At 43.9% G+C, this 18,090-nt stretch overlaps 1 protein-coding gene across 3 annotated transcripts in view; it reads left to right on the top strand.

The window, feature by feature from the left end:
* Positions 1 to 10,701: 10,701 nt before the first annotated feature.
* Positions 10,702 to 18,090, top strand: part of stac3 (SH3 and cysteine rich domain 3) — a 36,591-nt gene continuing 29,202 nt past the window's right edge. The window contains exons 1-5 of one of the 3 annotated variants that reach the window (XM_055216093.2): positions 10,702 to 10,883; positions 11,796 to 11,825; positions 11,905 to 11,953; positions 12,028 to 12,106; positions 12,178 to 12,334. In XM_055216093.2, coding sequence (XP_055072068.1) covers positions 11,937 to 11,953; positions 12,028 to 12,106; positions 12,178 to 12,334 — 253 coding nt within the window. In that variant the 5' untranslated portion in view covers positions 10,702 to 10,883; positions 11,796 to 11,825; positions 11,905 to 11,936. Of the gene's footprint in view, positions 10,884 to 11,790; positions 11,826 to 11,904; positions 11,954 to 12,027; positions 12,107 to 12,177; positions 12,335 to 18,090 lie in introns of all 3 variants that reach the window. The other 2 variants (XM_055216092.2, XM_055216095.2) reach the window with 2 other exon arrangements.

Raw genomic sequence — 18,090 nt, 5'->3', positions numbered from 1 at the left:
AACATTGCTGTGAGCCTGAAGTTCGCAAAAGAGCACCTTGGCGAACCCCAATGCTACTGGGAAAATATGGACTGATGAAAAGTTGAATTGTTCGGAAAAAATATTATGGTGCAAAAAGGGCATCATCCCAACAGTAGAGTATGGTGGAGCTAACATCATGATTTGGACATGCTTTGTTGCTTAGGGCCTGGACCACTAGCCATCATCAAGAGGAATTCAGGATAATGTCAGGGTGGCTGTCCACCAGTTAAAGCTCAGTTGAAGTTGGTTGATGCAGCAGGACAACGACCTTAAGCACTGAAGTAAATCCACCACAGACTAGCTTAAGAAAAAAAAGTGCCATTTGGAGTGGCCTAGTCAGCCCAGACATTAACCTCGTAGAGATGCTGTGGAATGACCTCAAGAAAGCGGTTCACATCAGACCTCCTACAAATGTGTCTTAGTTGAACTGGTTTTGTAAAGGGGAATGGGCAAACATTCCTTCTGAACAATGTGCAGTAGTGATGCTGGTTGGGTTGGGGTGGGCCAAATAATTAATAAAAGCAGGACCCACGGGTTGGAAAAACCCCAACACGCAAGTCACGCTTTTATGAAATATTTGGCCCACCCCATCCCGCACCACTGTATCTATTTTTACAACCTGCTCGCCTCGCACCTGCGACCATTAAAATAGACATACTAAGTGTGGCCAGTGGCATGAGATACTTAAGAAAACTGTATAGAATTATATAATGGTCGACTACGCCACCCGGTATATACACCGGGAACTCAGCCCCAAAACAAGGGACACACAGGTTCGTAACCAAAAGAAATTGGTGAGCAAAGAGACATAGGCCAGGGAGTACCAAAGATAAGCAGCTTTATTTAAATACAAAAGTTAAAAACCCAACACATTGACATCATAGGTTCAGTAGCCACATATCAAAGCTAAATGCAACACTTTACAAAAATTCAAAAAGAAAAATGAACACAAAAAGAAACAGATACACGAGAAGGCTTAAGGGGTAGGGTGATGGCCTGCTATGACCCTCAATACACACGACACGCTTAATATCCGTACATGACACATTTAATATCCACACACACCCACACTGGTGAAATCAAGTCAATCAATGCACTGCACTCAGTGTGAACCCGTTAAATAGCGGCTAAACCCCTCCTCTATAAACCCCCTGCGTCACGCGATAAATAAAGAGCAAAAGACACACAATAAACATTAACTGGCAAAAGCAAGCCCCCCCAAAAAGGGGAGAAAATCAGTTCACAACAAAAGAAAAACAAAAAAAACAATATTAATGTCACTTTCGTTTTGGGAACTCAACTAAACTTAAATCTAACAAAGAAAATAAATTAAATTGCAAAATACACAAGTGAACACAAAACAAAAGAAAACAAAATCTCATTGATGGTTTGAAACAAAATGACAAATCAAAACAAACTCCAATCGACGACACATTCAAAAAAACAGGGCAAACCAGCGAGAGACAGCCACGTTCAGGTTTACTAAAATGAAAGTTATTTGCTTAAATAAGGAAACGACAAACACAGTACAGGCAAGGCAGCAGTGCGTTCATTAGCAAACGCGCATCTCGTCCCGAAATATAAAGATGAAACCCTTGTTCCTTTCACTCCATCTGTCAAACATGAGACGGCAAAATTAATAATAATAAAAAAAGAAAAACCACGCAAATAGCTCTCATACATACCAGATGATGTTCATAATGTGGTACTATGCACGGTCTCGGACCATAACATGCAGTGGATTGTTTGTTGACGAGCTACACAGAAACTTAAGATAATAAACAAACATTCAATTTCCAAAAAATCTTCCTTAAAGCAAACGAACCAACCTCAAAGCCAAGGGCAGCCTCCGCACAGCAGCAGAACAGAAAGACGGCACTTCCAAAACGCTCCCGTTCATAAATGGCAACTTCTGTAGTAATCTAATACTATGCCCAATCTCCGGACCATTACATGCAGTGGATTGTTTGTTGACAAACTATACAGAAATGTAAGATTATAAACAAACACTCCATTGTCAAATCTTTAAGACTAACGTACTAACCTCAAAGCCAGGGGCAGCCTACACACAGCAGCAGAACAGCGAGACGGCACTTCAGAAACTCTCCCATTCATAAATTGCAACTTCCGTAAAGGGGCGGTACGAATGACGACGCATCCCAGGTAACAAACGCGTCCTCATTTTATACCCTGCCAGCCAACTGCTGATAGGTTCAAGGTTTTCACATGACACTGGCCAATAATCAACCCGAATACTCTTCATTCTGCTACATTCTCCCCCAACTTATAAATCGTCGCCCCGACGATAAGTCACTAGACCTCAAGAATCAAACCCATGGCCTGAAAACGGCTAACACTCCACTAGATGTTGCACCCAAGGGTGCCCTACTACATTCTACAACTCCTCCCACTGCCCTGGGCAGATGATGAACATTTGAATGTTGGCCAGCTGTTGGCCTCCTGGATTTACGAGGCAGAATCTCAGCCTCTTGCGGCTGCTCTAAAACTGACAAGCCTAATGCTGAACCTTGACTTATTCCCACCTCGTAACAAGGACCTGGCTCATCCATAGCCACGGCTCCCTCGGACACCACCGACTCCTCCAAAGGCACAGAAACACCCGTTGCCTGGGATGACTCTGGCATGGCAACCCACAAGTCCACCTCCTCTAAACTATCCTGTGAACTCAGTTCTGGTTCCACCTCTCGAGCAACACAAGGTATGTGAACCGGGCTCCCTTGCACCTGAGCTTTTAACAATGACCGGTGAACCCGCTTGATCTTACCCAGATCCTCCACTGGTGCAATCGTATAGACCGGGCCACCTGACCTAGGCGCCTCAATCACCCTATACACCACAGAGCTCCATAGGTCCTGAATCTTGTGTCGGCCCTGCCTACCACATTCCCTGAGATAAACCAGCTGCCCTTGCTCCAGTGGTGCATCACGGACTCGCAAATCCAAAGTTGCTTTCCGACGATCGGCGGCCACCTTTAAGCGATCTCTTGCCCCATCAAAGGCTACTTGTAACCGTGTCTGGTGCTCCAAAATCCACTCATGCACCTCACCTGCCACTGGCTCAGGCACTCTACCCAACAGGAAATCAATGGGGAGCCGCGGTTCCTGACCAAACATAAGGAAATGCGGAGACTCACCCGTGGCCTGGTGGGGAGTTGTGTTATATGAAAAGAGCACCTGAGGAAGGCATGACACCCAATCTCTTTTTCTTGAAACTGGCAAGGTGCGCAGTAAATTATGTAGGGTTCTATTGAAGCGCTCGCACTGACCATTACCAGCTGGGTGATATGGTGTAGTGCGAGACTTCTCAACCCCATAAAGCTTACACAGTTGCTGGATTAAAAGTGACTCAAAGTTGCGGCCCTGGTCAGAATGAATTCGCACCGGGACCCCAAACTTATAGAACCATTCACTCACCAGCACCTGCGCTACAGTCTCGGCCCGTTGATCCCTGGTGGGGACGGCAAGAGTGAACTTCGTAAAGACATCCGTCATTACAAGAACATTCTCCAGGCCTGAACGGGAGGCTTCAAGCAACGTGAAATCAATAGCCAAGATGTCATTTGGCCGGGACGCTAATAAATGTCCCATAAAACTACGGGCAGCTGGTACATTGTCCTTGGCAACTTGACATCGTTCACACTCCTGAACCCACCGTGCCACCTCGGCTGCCATACTTGGCCAATAACATCGTTGGCGCACCAACTCAGTAGTGCGCTCAATGCCCTGGTGCCCGTGTTCTTGATGTAACCCCTGTAAGACATCATGCCGCAGCACCGAAGGTAACACTACTTGCAAAATCTCCTCTCCACCGTCAGGATGAAAAATCCGACGGTAAATCACTCCTTGCCTCTCCACCAGACGATCCCACTGCCGAAGAAGAATTAAAGCAGCCTGTGAGAGCTGCCGCCGTTTAAGAGGCCCAGGAAACTCCTGTTTTCTCCAAAACCCTATAATCTCACCAATTACTGGGTCAGCCTCTTGTAGGCCCCCAATCTGATCAGTTGAATGACCCGGTAAGGCAGTCACAACAGCCTGAGTTGCAAGCGGAGCCAATGGTGTAGCAACCACCTGATGTACCACAGCAGGAACAGCTGTACCTGAAAACAGGCTGCCTGTCCCTTCCAGCTCAGGTGGATTCTGGCGCGACAAAGCATCAGCGTTCGTATTACACCTCCCCGGCCGATACCTTATTTCAAAATTGAAGCAAGCAAGCTGTGACGCCCAGCGCTGCTCCGTAGCCCCCAACTTAGCGGAGTTCAGATGGCTGAGGGGATTGTTATCAGTATACACTACACATTTATGGCCTAATAAGTATTCTCTAAACTTCTCAGCCATAGCCCACTTTAAAGCCAAGAACTCCAGCTTCATCGAGCTATAGTTGGACATGTTACGTTCTGTAGGTCTTAGACCACGACTTGCATACGCCACAGGTCTTACTTTACCACCCTGCTCCTGGGAAAGGACAGCACCTAGCCCACCCAGGCTAGCATCCACTTCCAAAATAAATGGAAGGGAAAAGTCTGCATAACCGAGTACCGGGGCTGAAATAAGCTTACCCTTCAAACTCTCAAAGCTTCTCTGACAGTGGGTAGTCCAGCCACTGGCAAAACCTGGCTCTGCTCTCTTCCGAGACTTTGTGCCCCCAAACTCTGCAACCAACCTATGTAGAGGGGCTGCCAATTTGGCAAACCCCTCCACAAAACGGCGGTAATAACTCGCAAAGCCTAAAAAGGAACGAAGCTCTGACACACTAGTAGGTTGTGGCCACTGGGCCACCGCCTCAATCTTCTTAGGGTCTGTGGAGACACCATCGGCTGAAATCACATGACCCAAATATGTAACTTCTGAACGAAAGAAAACGCATTTCTCCAATTTTGCCTTAAGGCCTTCGCACTGCAACCTACTCAAAACAAGCTCCAGTCGTTCCAGATGTTGTACGACTGAGGATGAAAAAATTACAATATCATCCAAATACAGTAACAATGACTGACACTGTTGATCACCAAATAAACGCTGCATTAGACGCTGAAATGTACTAGGTGCATTGCAAAGGCCAAAAGGCATGCGATTCCATTCAAATAGACCAAATGGAGTACAAAATGCAGTCTTAGGCCGGTCTTGTTCACTGACAGGGACCTGATTGTATCCGCTAGCTAGATCCATGGTGGAGAACCAACGGGCCCCTGTCAGTGAATCCAATGATTCCTCAATACGAGGAAGAGGAAACGCATCCTTTCGAGTCCTGGCGTTTAACTGACGGTAGTCTACGCACATCCGCAGACTACTGTCCTTTTTCTTGACAAGAACTATTGGGGATGCGTAAGGGCTACAGCTTTCACGTATCACCTTAGCCTCCAACAACATATTGATATGGGCCTTCACCACCTCATACTCTGATGGGGGTATTCGACGGTACCGCTGCCAAACTGGGGTATCATCAACCAGTGGGATCTCATGTGACAACAGGGTAGTACACCCCAAGTCCCCCTCGTGCCCTGAAAACACCGACTGGTACTGCAAAAGTGAAGCCTGAACACGTTCTTGATCATCCAGTGATAACACAGACAAATCAGTAGCCTTTATCTGTTCTTCAACCGTCGGCAACTCATGAGAGATCTGCGAGTTAATGGTAGCAGAGATGGTTTTAACCTCCGTAACCCCTGATGGTAAACTGACAACATAAACACTAGTTAAAGTGCCTAAATAAGTGCGTGGGTAAAGCACAATGTCAGTGGTTCCCACATTCACCACTGGCACCGACACAATACCTCGATTTACCTGCACCAACGATGGTGAGGCCAACAATCCAGCTGGCAAACCAGAGTCAGGGGGCTCAAAAAGCACAGTGTCATGCAAAAACTGCTCTGAACAAGTTGCCGTAACTAGTTGTAACGTGCCGCCCGGGATGCGTTGTACCCTACGACCACGTACCCTAACTGACCCTGCACGAGTAGAATGAGTCTGGGAGCATACCTTATGACAATGTTGAAATGCCTTTGTTACAATACTGGGCACCTGAACTAATGAGGGAGATTCAAAAAGAGAAGGGCCATGTTGTCCAAAAAGCTCCTGGTAGCATCGGCTGAGAACATTCATTCCCAGAACGCCCGGTGCCTGGAAACACATGCCCCCAGGAGGATCTCGGACAACCAGCACCCCACATTTCGGCACTAACCTGCCACAAAGTTCAACATCCAACTCAATATATCCAATGTAAGGGATGTCCAACCCGTTGGCAGCACGCAGTTGCAACCATTGGCATGATCGCAGACGATCCTGACCCCATGGTTCAAAATTCTGTAAAAAACAACTCTCGGTTATTGTCGAAACCATGGAGCCTGTGTCTATAAGGCAAGGCACCTGAACTCCGCCCATGCAAATCACCAAATGAGGGCATGAAGACATTAAAGACGATACTGAACGAGAATTCTGACAAAAATTTGAGCCGCCATCTACCCCAACCGAACTCTGACTCTGCAGCCCGGCGGGTGCTAGTTTTCCGACAACTGCTGTGCAAAAGGCTGTTCACCTCCAGCCAAAGGAGGAACCATACGAGAAGATGGAGGGTGAGGGGGAACCCGTTCCCAGTCACACTCCCTGGCAAAGTGGCCAGGTCGCTGACACCTTCGACAAATTATAGTATTGCCACGAGAAGAATAGTTCCGCGAATGAGGAGATTGACTACGTGCCCGAGGGGCTTGGCTACACTCGACAACCGTCTGAAGCCGGGTCACACTTTTAGAGAGCTGATTTAGTTGGGCTTGCTGCGATTTCAACAGGTCCTTTAACTCACTTAACTCCAACGTTGAGGCACTGCGGGCGTCTAACGATGATCCCCCCTGTACCCCATATTGTATGACGGGAACCAAAGGAACCGACTGGCTTCGACGGCGGTCGCCCCCCGGCATCCCCTCCCTCTCCCATCTAAGAGCCTCACTACGGACCTCCAACAAACTGGAGGAGGGCAAGCGACGTACTAGTTGTTTTAACTCACGACGTAAGGAGCTATCTATCACATGTTCGACAAATTGATCACGCACAAGGGTTTCTGAATTTGGCATATCATCAGGAGACTTTTCTTCAACAGATTTCCAAAGGCTCATCAGGGCTAGTGAAAACTCTAATAGAGTCTCCCCTTCACGTTGTTTACGAGAGAAAAATGCCTCTTGCAGAGACACATATGACTGATTACAGCCATAAAGTTCCCTCAATGCTGCAATAATTTTAGTGCAATCGTCCCGTTCCGCACAAGGTCGATGCCTTATCTCCTCCCGTGCTTCCCCCTCCAAATGGTCAAAAACAAAAAACGCTTTATCAGCAATAGAAAGATGGCGCGCCTGTATACACGCCTGTACTTCCTCAACCCATTCATCAATGCTGATGCCAGTCCGGCCGTTGAATTTTGGACATCGCCGATCACGTGGTACAAACACAAACCTCTCAGCCGAAGTGGCACCAGCACTCATGGGTTGGGACACGGTGGCAGGGGCCTCTGCAACACTAGGAAGAACATTATTTGGCAACATTGAAGCAGATACACGTTCTTGGCGCAATTTTTCATTATCAGCCTTTAGCTGTATTACCAACTCCCTTAATTCTTGCAACTCTCCCTCCATCGCTATGCACTACTTACCACTTATGGAGGGGTCAACCACGAGAAGATGTACTCACCAATAACCTCCACTGCTGCCTTGCCTTTTAGAAAAGAGAAAAAAAAATTATGAAAAAATTGTTTTTTTTTTTTTAGAAAAATTCCCAACCGTACAATACCAAACCAAAAAAAAATTTTGCTGCATCAAAAGCACTCCCAAACCTGCTTCTCAAAATACACGCTCACCCAAAATATGGAAACCCTGCCGACACTACGCCAAATGTGGCCAGTGGCATGAGATACTTAAGAAAACTGTATAGAATTATATAATGGTCGACTACGCCACCCGGTATATACACCGGGAACTCAGCCCCAAAACAAGGGACACACAGGTTCGTAACCAAAAGAAATTGGTGAGCAAAGAGACATAGGCCAGGGAGTACCAAAGATAAGCAGCTTTATTTAAATACAAAAGTTAAAAACCCAACACATTGACATCATAGGTTCAATAGCCACATATCAAAGCTAAATGCAACACTTTACAAAAATTCAAAAAGAAAAACCACGCAAATAGCTCTCATACATACCAGATGATGTTCATAATGTGGTGCTATGCACGGTCTCGGACCATAACATGCAGTGGATTGTTTGTTGACGAGCTACACAGAAACTTAAGATAATAAACAAACATTCAATCGCCAAAAAAATCTTCCTTAAAGCGAACGAACCAACCTCAAAGCCAAGGGCAGCCTCCGCACAGCAGCAGAACAGAAAGACGGCACTTCCGAAACGCTCCCATTCATAAATGGCAACTTCTGTAGTAATCTAATACTATGCCCAATCTCCGGACCATTACATGGATTGGATTGTTTGTTGACAAACTATACAGAAATGTAAGATTATAAACAAACACTCCATTGTCAAATCTTTAAGACTAACGTACTAACCTCAAAGCCAGGGGCAGCCTACACACAGCAGCAGAACAGCGAGACGGCACTTCAGAAACTCTCCCATTCATAAATTGCAACTTCCGTAAAGGGGCGGTACGAATGACGACGCATCCCAGGTAACAAACGCGTCCTCATTTTATACCCTGCCAGCCAACTGCTGATAGGTTCAAGGTTTTCACATGACACTGGCCAATAATCAACCCGAATACTTCATTCTGCTACATAAGCATTTGTAATGTAAATGAAAAGAACCTTTATTTCAGCCTAATAGTGTTTGCTTATTTCTCCGTTTGGTTTGTTTTTGTGGCTGGCAGCGGGAGCTTCTTGCATTCTCGTGACGTGAGGCCAAAGGTTTGGGGATACTGTAAAAAAATTCCGTAGAAATTACAATGTTATTGCATCTGGGTTGCCGGTAATTTACCGTAGATTTAAATTTATGTTATTTACTGGCAAGAGTTTGTTCAAAGTTAAATAAGTGTTAAATATTAACAAGTCTTTATCTTTACAGAATAAAACTATACAATAACAGACTCATGCAAAGCATTCTGGGAACCAGAAATCATCATCAACCTTTTTCTGTTTTTTGCTTCAGATTTGTTGTCCAGAATGTTTAGCTTGATGCTGTTTTTTTAGTTTTACCCTGTAAAGACAAAGACCTGTAAATGTTTAATGCTCATTTAACTTTGAACAAAATGTTGCCAGTAAATAACATAAATTTAAATCTACTGTAAGTTACCGGCAACCCAGCTACAATTTCTACGGATTTTTTTACAGTGTATGGGGAATTGCATGCAACATGCATGTTTTTGTATTTGGTTTTAAAAATAATACAAAAACTAGAATTATTTGTGTCTTGTCAGCTTATGCACATTGTCTTTGTTTGTTGTTGTGACCTAGAGGATTAGATCAATTTTTTTTTGGCAGATCACTCTGGTGGGCCGGTTCATTTTTGGGGGTTCACATAATTTTTCTTGCCACTGTATAATAATGGCAGTCTGCAATGGTCATAGCTTCACCACTTCAATACAGATGTAGTAAATGCCTCTCAATCTACTTCACTATACTCATCAGCTAGAACTGTCGTCTTCAGCGCTGAGGCTAACATATATTCATTAAATATAGAGATGAAATTTATACATCATCTTTCAGATCTGACTTAAACACACAAAGAAATATCTTGGAGGATGTTGACTTCAGACTCGACCCGCACTTCACTGCTAAAGACTTTTGAGCTTATTTAAACAAATGTAATATTTAAATAAATGTAGCATGGTGAGGCTGAAATGTTATGAAAAAGCAAAAATCCTGGCATTTGCAACAAAGACATTTTGAGGGCTTTTCTGAAAATAATATCATTGTAAGAATCTGTAATATCTGCTGATTGATGTGACTATGAAGATTTTTTGTGTGGTTATGTTAATGTCATCCTATATATTTTAACATTTATTAAACTAGGACAGTGACCAGAAAGATGTAGAGAGTGAAGCATACGTCTTTACATTCCTTGTACTTTAAATTGAATTGTTTACATGGTGATATTTTTTATTTTTAACAAACACATTTTTGCACACCTATAATGGAAGTTGTTTTCTTTAATTCAAATTAAATATTTGATGATATTACATCTGCATTCACTAGAATTTCTTTGGTTGAAAACAGCAAGCACATTTATATGTGCGGACATTTTTTTCGGGATCATTTGTGGTTCAGACATTTAGGAAATCACAGTAGCACCTGAAAATGTTGAAATGACATCATGTCACAATGTTAAAACAATGAGCATCTCAATAGATCTGAACAGTTTAGAGACATCCTGAGAGATACATTGGGTAAGGTGTGTATTGTTTCCTTTTTTATCATAAACCAAAATGATATACTGTATGTGTGATGTTATAAACTTAAGTATATAACAATCAATTATCTGTAGATGCAATTTTTGCATTTTGGGTAAATGAAAGACATTTCTTGTTCATTTACAGTAGCTGGTCGCTGGTTCTCCAAACAGGTTTACTAGTAAATGTCTAAGTGATTTAAACCAAATGCACGTGTGCATGTCAGTCACAGAGAGAGAGAGAGAGAGCGAGAGAGGGGGCTCTTATTACTTTTCGTCATTCACCATCTGTTTAAAAGACTCACAGACACATTCACTCATGTTTGTTGGTCAGTTTAGTCCGGTCGTTCATGAGTTAACATACAACTGATAAATCTCATACAAGCAGCAACTATATGACAAAAGTTGTAAAACAAAATCTTCAACTCATTGCAAACATTGGATTTTAGTAAAGCATACACCATAAACAGGTATGTGTGTTTGAACTAGTTAGTTTAGGTCACTTTATTCATGAATGTCTTTCCAATTAATGAATGTGTAAGCATTTAAATGCAGGAACGTAAAGTTTTATTTTGTAATCTGTCGTGTTGGAAATGTTCAACATCTTTTCCTCTGTAACTCTGCCTGGTGAGGGATCCTAATTTTGGAATTCTCTGATAGAGTTTCCAGCCCCCAAATAGAAACTGTGTGTGCATGAGTTTCATTTACAAACTTATTTAATTGTTTTGACTAATATTACAAATACTTTATACCACAAGGCTGTTTACGGCTTTATTCTGATTGGTTGAGAAATGTTGATTATTTTATTGTTAAAAGCACACCTGACCTGTCAAATATCTTAAAATAACCATCAGAGCAAAGTCTGTGGTAACCGTCTGTGGTATAAGATAAATTATTGACTACGTGTTGTACACAGATTTTGATTCACTTTTTTTTGTCGATGTGTAGATTTAACAACAGCAACTCCAGTAAGTTAACATAACTTAATGATCATTTAGAAGTTAAGCAGGTGATTGTAGATTGATCTTAGAAAAATGTAATGTAACATCTTTAGAGACACTGTGGCAAATCTTATTACAGTATTTAGTCACAGTCATCTGTTAGAGAGATAAGTGATGGTTTATATTTAAACAGTGACATTGAAACTCCTTTACACACTGATTCCTCTAAAACCTCAATGCTCGTGTGAAGTGTATCTCAGATGATCGTCTCTTTATTGTTATATTCTGTAATAAAAACGAAATCATAGTCTTACAGTGTATCCACATTATGATAAATAAATACGATTCTTTAATAGTTTTATTTGCACTTATAAACTTTTGCATATGTATTTCTCATACATAACCTAATTTTAATTACTTTTGCATTTTTCCTCAGTGCAGATCATTTTTGTGGACCATCTGATTCCAAAGGTAACATTCAGAGTAAACATCAGAAGAACTTTATGCCATGTTGAGTTTAGTAGCTAAATGAATTATGTGTTGTATTTAGGTTGGGACTGACAGCTGAATTCAGGAGCATCTATGGCTCAATATGACCAGTGAGTGTCTGACAGCTCTGTTCTGTAGATCATGTACCTGTGTGTCGCTCTAGCTAAATGTTGGTTGTTTGCAGACTGGAGGATAAAGACTCGCTGGATATTCACGATAACCCACCAGCACCAGACAATGTGGTCAAAGAGGATGACAACACTGTATGTACCGTATAACATTACTGCACAGTATCACACAGATGCACACATGTCTGACAGTCTGACCTCTCCAGGTGTATTTTGTGTATGATGAAGAGGTGGAGGAAGAAGAGGCTCCTCCTCCTCCAACCCCAGAGCCTGTAGTCATCATCAATGACAGGCCACACAAATTTAAGGACCACTACTGCAAGAAACCCAAATTTTGTGATGTTTGTGCACGAATGATTGTCCGTAAGTTTACTTTTCACACCATTATAGTCAATTATATACCAATTCTGTGTCTGTGTGTGAGTGTGTATGACATTGCAATTATAAATGCAGGACATTGCACTGAAACACATGGGACTTTACAGTGATACATGCGGGATGTTGAAGTGCGAGACATGCAGGATGTTACTGTTAAACATGCGGGACGTTGCAGTGATACCTGCGGCACGTTACAGTGATACCTGCGGGGTGGTACAGTGTTACATATGGGACGTAACAGTGCTACATGTGGGACATTACAGTAATCTGGGGTGATATAGTGTTACATGCGAGACATTTCAGTGTTAGGATGTTACAGTGATACCTGTAGGGTGCTACAGTTCTACATGCGGCACATTACAGTGATACATGCAGGGTGTTACAGTGATACATACATGCAGGATGTTACAGTGCTACATGTGGCACATTACTGTGATACATGCAGAGTGTTACAGTGCTACCTGCGGGAAGTTTAAGTGATACATGCTTGATGTACAGTGCTACATGTGGGACATTACAGTGATACATGTGGGGTGCTACAGTGATACATGCAGGACGTTACTGTGATATATGCAGGATGTAACAATTCTACATGCGGCACATTACAGTGATACATGTGGGGTGTTACAGTGCTACCTGCGCGACGTTACAGTGCTACCTGCAGGACGTTACAGTGCTACCTGCAGGTCATTACAGTGATACATGTAGGGTGCTACATTGATACTTGCGGGATGTTATAGTGGTACCTGCGGGACGTTAAAGTGATACATGCAGGACGTTACAGTGATACATGTGGGGTGCTACAGTGATACATGCAGGATGTTACAGTGCTACATGCTTGCCGTTATAGTGATACATGCAGGATGTTACAGTTCTACATTCGGCAAATTACACTAATACATGTGGGGTGCTACAGTGATACATGAGAGACGTTACAGTGCTACATGCTGGCCGTTACAGTGATACATGCAGGATGTTACAGTTCTACATGTGGGACATTACAGTGATACATGTGGGGTGCTACAGTGATACATGTGGGGTGCTACAGTGATACATGCAGGACGTTACAGTGATATATGCAGGATGTAACAATTCTACATGCGGCACATTACAGTGATACATGCGGGGTGTTACAGTGCTACCTAAGCGACGTTAAAGTGATACATGCAGGACGTTACAGTGCTACCTGCAGGACGTTACAGTGCTACGTGTGGGATGTTACAGTGCTACCTGCAGGACATTACAGTAATACATGTAGGGTGCTACATTGATACTTGCGGGATGTTAATGTGCTACATGCTGGCCGTTACAGTGATACATGCTTGACGTTACAGTGCTACATGTGGGACATTACAGTGATACATGCTTGACGTTACAGTGCTACATGTGGGACATTACAGTGATACATGTGGGGTGCTACAGTGATACATGCAGGACGTTACAGTGATATATGCAGGATGTAACAATTCTACATGCGGCACATTACAGTATTACATGCGGGGTGTTACAGTGCTACCTGCGCGACGTTAAAGAGATACATGCAGGACATTACAGTGCTATCTGCAGGACGTTACAGTGCTAAATATGGGATGTTACAGTGCTACCTGGAGGATGTTACAGTGCTACATGTGGGATGTTACAGTGCTACCTGCAGGACATTACAGTGATACATGTAGGGTGCTACAGTGATACATGAGGGACGTTACAGTGCTACATGCTGGCCGTTACAGTGATACATGCAGGATGTTACAGTTCTACATCCAGCACATTACAGTGATACATGCGGGTGTGTTACAGTGCTACCTGCGGGATGTTTAAGTGATACATGCAGGATGTTACAGTGATACATGCTCGACGTTACAGTGCTACATGTGGGACATTACAGTGATACATGTGGGGTGCTACAGTGATACATACAGGACGTTACAGTGCTACCTGCAGGACGTTACAGTGCTACATGTGGGATGTTACAGTGGTACATACATGCAGGATGTTACAGTTCTACATGCGGCACATTACAGTGATACATGCAGGGTGTTACAGTGCTACCTGCGGGACGTTAAAGTGATACATGCAGGACGTTACAGTGCTACATGCTTGATGTACAGTGCTACATGTGGGACATTACAGTGATACATGTGGGGTGCTACAGTGATACATGCAGGACGTTACAGTGCTACATGCAGGATGTTACAGTGCTACATGTAGCACATTACTGTGATACATGCGGGGTGTTACAGTGCTACCTGCGCGACGTTACAGTGCTACCTGCAGGACGTTACAGTGCTACCTGCAGGTCATTACAGTGATACATGTAGGGTGCTACATTGATACTTGCGGGATGTTATAGTGGTACCTGCGGGACGTTAAAGTGATACATGCAGGACGTTCCAGTGATACATGCTGGCCGTTACAGTGATACATGCAGGATGTTACAGTTCTACATGCGGCACATTACAGTGATACATGCGGGGTGCTACAGTGATACATGAGAGACGTTACAGTGCTACATGCTGGCCGTTACAGTGATACATGCAGGATGTTACAGTTCTACATGTGGGACATTACAGTGATACATGTGGGGTGCTACAGTGATACATGTGGGGTGCTACAGTGATACATGCAGGACGTTACAGTGATATATGCAGGATGTAACAATTCTACATGCGGCACATTACAGTGATACATGCGGGGTGTTACAGTGCTACCTAAGCGACGTTACAGTGATACATGCAGGATGTTACAGTTCTACATGTGGGACATTACAGTGATACATGTGGGGTGCTACAGTGCTACCTGCAGGACATTACAGTAATACATGTAGGGTGCTACATTGATACTTGCGGGATGTTAATGTGCTACATGCTGGCCGTTACAGTGATACATGCTTGACGTTACAGTGCTACATGTGGGACATTACAGTGATACATGCTTGACGTTACAGTGCTACATGTGGGACATTACAGTGATACATGTGGGGTGCTACAGTGATACATGCAGGACGTTACAGTGATATATGCAGGATGTAACAATTCTACATGCGGCACATTACAGTATTACATGCGGGGTGTTACAGTGCTACCTGCGCGACGTTAAAGAGATACATGCAGGACATTACAGTGCTATCTGCAGGACGTTACAGTGCTAAATATGGGATGTTACAGTGCTACCTGGAGGATGTTACAGTGCTACATGTGGGATGTTACAGTGCTACCTGCAGGACATTACAGTGATACATGTAGGGTGCTACAGTGATACATGAGGGACGTTACAGTGCTACATGCTGGCCGTTACAGTGATACATGCAGGATGTTACAGTTCTACATCCAGCACATTACAGTGATACATGCGGGTGTGTTACAGTGCTACCTGCGGGATGTTTAAGTGATACATGCAGGATGTTACAGTGATACATGCTCGACGTTACAGTGCTACATGTGGGACATTACAGTGATACATGTGGGGTGCTACAGTGATACATACAGGACGTTACAGTGCTACCTGCAGGACGTTACAGTGCTACCTGCGGGACGTTAAAGTGATACATGCAGGACGTTACAGTGATACATGCTTGACATTACAGTGATACATGCGGGGTGTTACAGTGCTACCTGCACGACGTTAAAGTGATACATGCAGGACGTTACAGTGCTACATGCTTGACGTTACAGTGCTACATGTGGGACATTACAGTGATACATGTGGGGTGCTACAGTGATACATGCAGGACGTTACAGTGATATATGCAGGATGTTACAATTCTACATGCGGCACATTACAGTGATACATGAGGGGTGTTACAGTGCTACATGAGAGACGTTACAGTGCTACATGCTGGACGTTACAGTGCTACCTGCAGGTCATTACAGTGATACATGTAGGGTGCTACATTGATACTTGCGGGATGTTATAGTGGTACCTGCGGGACGTTAAAGTGATACATGCAGGACGTTCCAGTGATACATGCAGGACGTTACAGTGATATATGCAGGATGTTACAGTTCTACATGCGGCACATTACAGTGATACATGCGGGGTGCTACAGTGATACATGAGAGACGTTACAGTGCTACATGCTGGCCGTTACAGTGATACATGCAGGATGTTACAGTTCTACATGTGGGACATTACAGTGATACATGTGGGGTGCTACAGTGATACATGTGGGGTGCTACAGTGATACATGCAGGACGTTACAGTGATATATGCAGGATGTAACAATTCTACATGCGGCACATTACAGTGATACATGCGGGGTGTTACAGTGCTACCTGCGTGACGTTAAAGTGATACATGCAGGATGTTACAGTGCCACCTGCAGGACGTTACAGTGCTACATGTGGGATGTTACAGTGCTACCTGCAGGACATTACAGTAATACATGTAGGGTGCTACATTGATACTTGCGGGATGTTAATGTGCTACATGCTGGCCGTTACAGTGATACATGCAGGATGTTACAGTTCTACATGCGGCACATTACAGTGATACATGCGGGGTGTTACAGTGCTACCTGCGGGACGTTAAAGTGACACATGCAGGACGTTACAGTGATACATGCTTGACGTTACAGTGCTACATGTGGGACATTACAGTGATACATGCTTGACGTTACAGTGCCACATGTGGGACATTACAGTGATACATGTGGGGTGCTACAGTGATACATGCAGGACGTTACAGTGATATATGCAGGATGTAACAATTCTACATGCGGCACATTACAGTATTACATGCGGGGTGTTACAGTGCTACCTGCGCGACGTTAAAGAGATACATGCAGGACATTACAGTGCTATCTGCAGGACGTTACAGTGCTAAATGTGGGATGTTACAGTGCTACCTGGAGGACGTTACAGTGCTACATGTGGGATGTTACAGTGCTACCTGCAGGACATTACAGTGATACATGTAGGGTGCTACAGTGATACATGAGGGACGTTACAGTGCTACATGCTGGCCGTTACAGTGATACATGCAGGATGTTACAGTTCTACATCCAGCACATTACAGTGATACATGCGGGTGTGTTACAGTGCTACCTGCGGGATGTTAAAGTGATACATGCAGGATGTTACAGTGATACATGCTCGACGTTACAGTGCTACATGTGGGACATTACAGTGATACATGTGGGGTGCTACAGTGATACATACAGGACGTTACAGTGCTACATGCAGGACGTTACAGTGATACATGTGGGACATTACATTGATACATGTTGGGTGCTACATTGATACATGCAGGACGTTACAGTGCTACCTGCGGGACGTTAAAGTGATACATGCAGGACGTTACAGTGATACATGCAGGGTGTTACAGTGCTACCTGCACGACGTTAAAGTGATACATGCAGGACGTTACAGTGCTACATGCTGGCCATTACAATGATACATGCAGGATGTTACAGTGCTACATGTGGCACATTACTGTGATACATGCAGGGTGTTACAGTGCTACCTGCTCGAAGTTTAAGTGATACATGCAGGACGTTACAGTGATACATGTGGGACATTACATTGATACATGTTGGGTGCTACATTGATACATGCAGGACGTTACAGTGATATATGCAGGATGTAACAATTCTACATGCGGCACATTACAGTGATACATGTGGGGTGTTACAGTGCTACCTGCGCGACGTTACAGTGCTACCTGCAGGACGTTACAGTGCTACCTGCAGGTCATTACAGTGATACATGTAGGGTGCTACATTGATACTTGCGGGATGTTATAGT

The sequence above is a fragment of the Misgurnus anguillicaudatus genome, chromosome 17 (assembly GCF_027580225.2).
Source record: "Misgurnus anguillicaudatus chromosome 17, ASM2758022v2, whole genome shotgun sequence".
NCBI lineage: Eukaryota > Metazoa > Chordata > Actinopteri > Cypriniformes > Cobitidae > Misgurnus > Misgurnus anguillicaudatus.
This window is presented reverse-complemented; position numbering and strand designations above follow the sequence as displayed.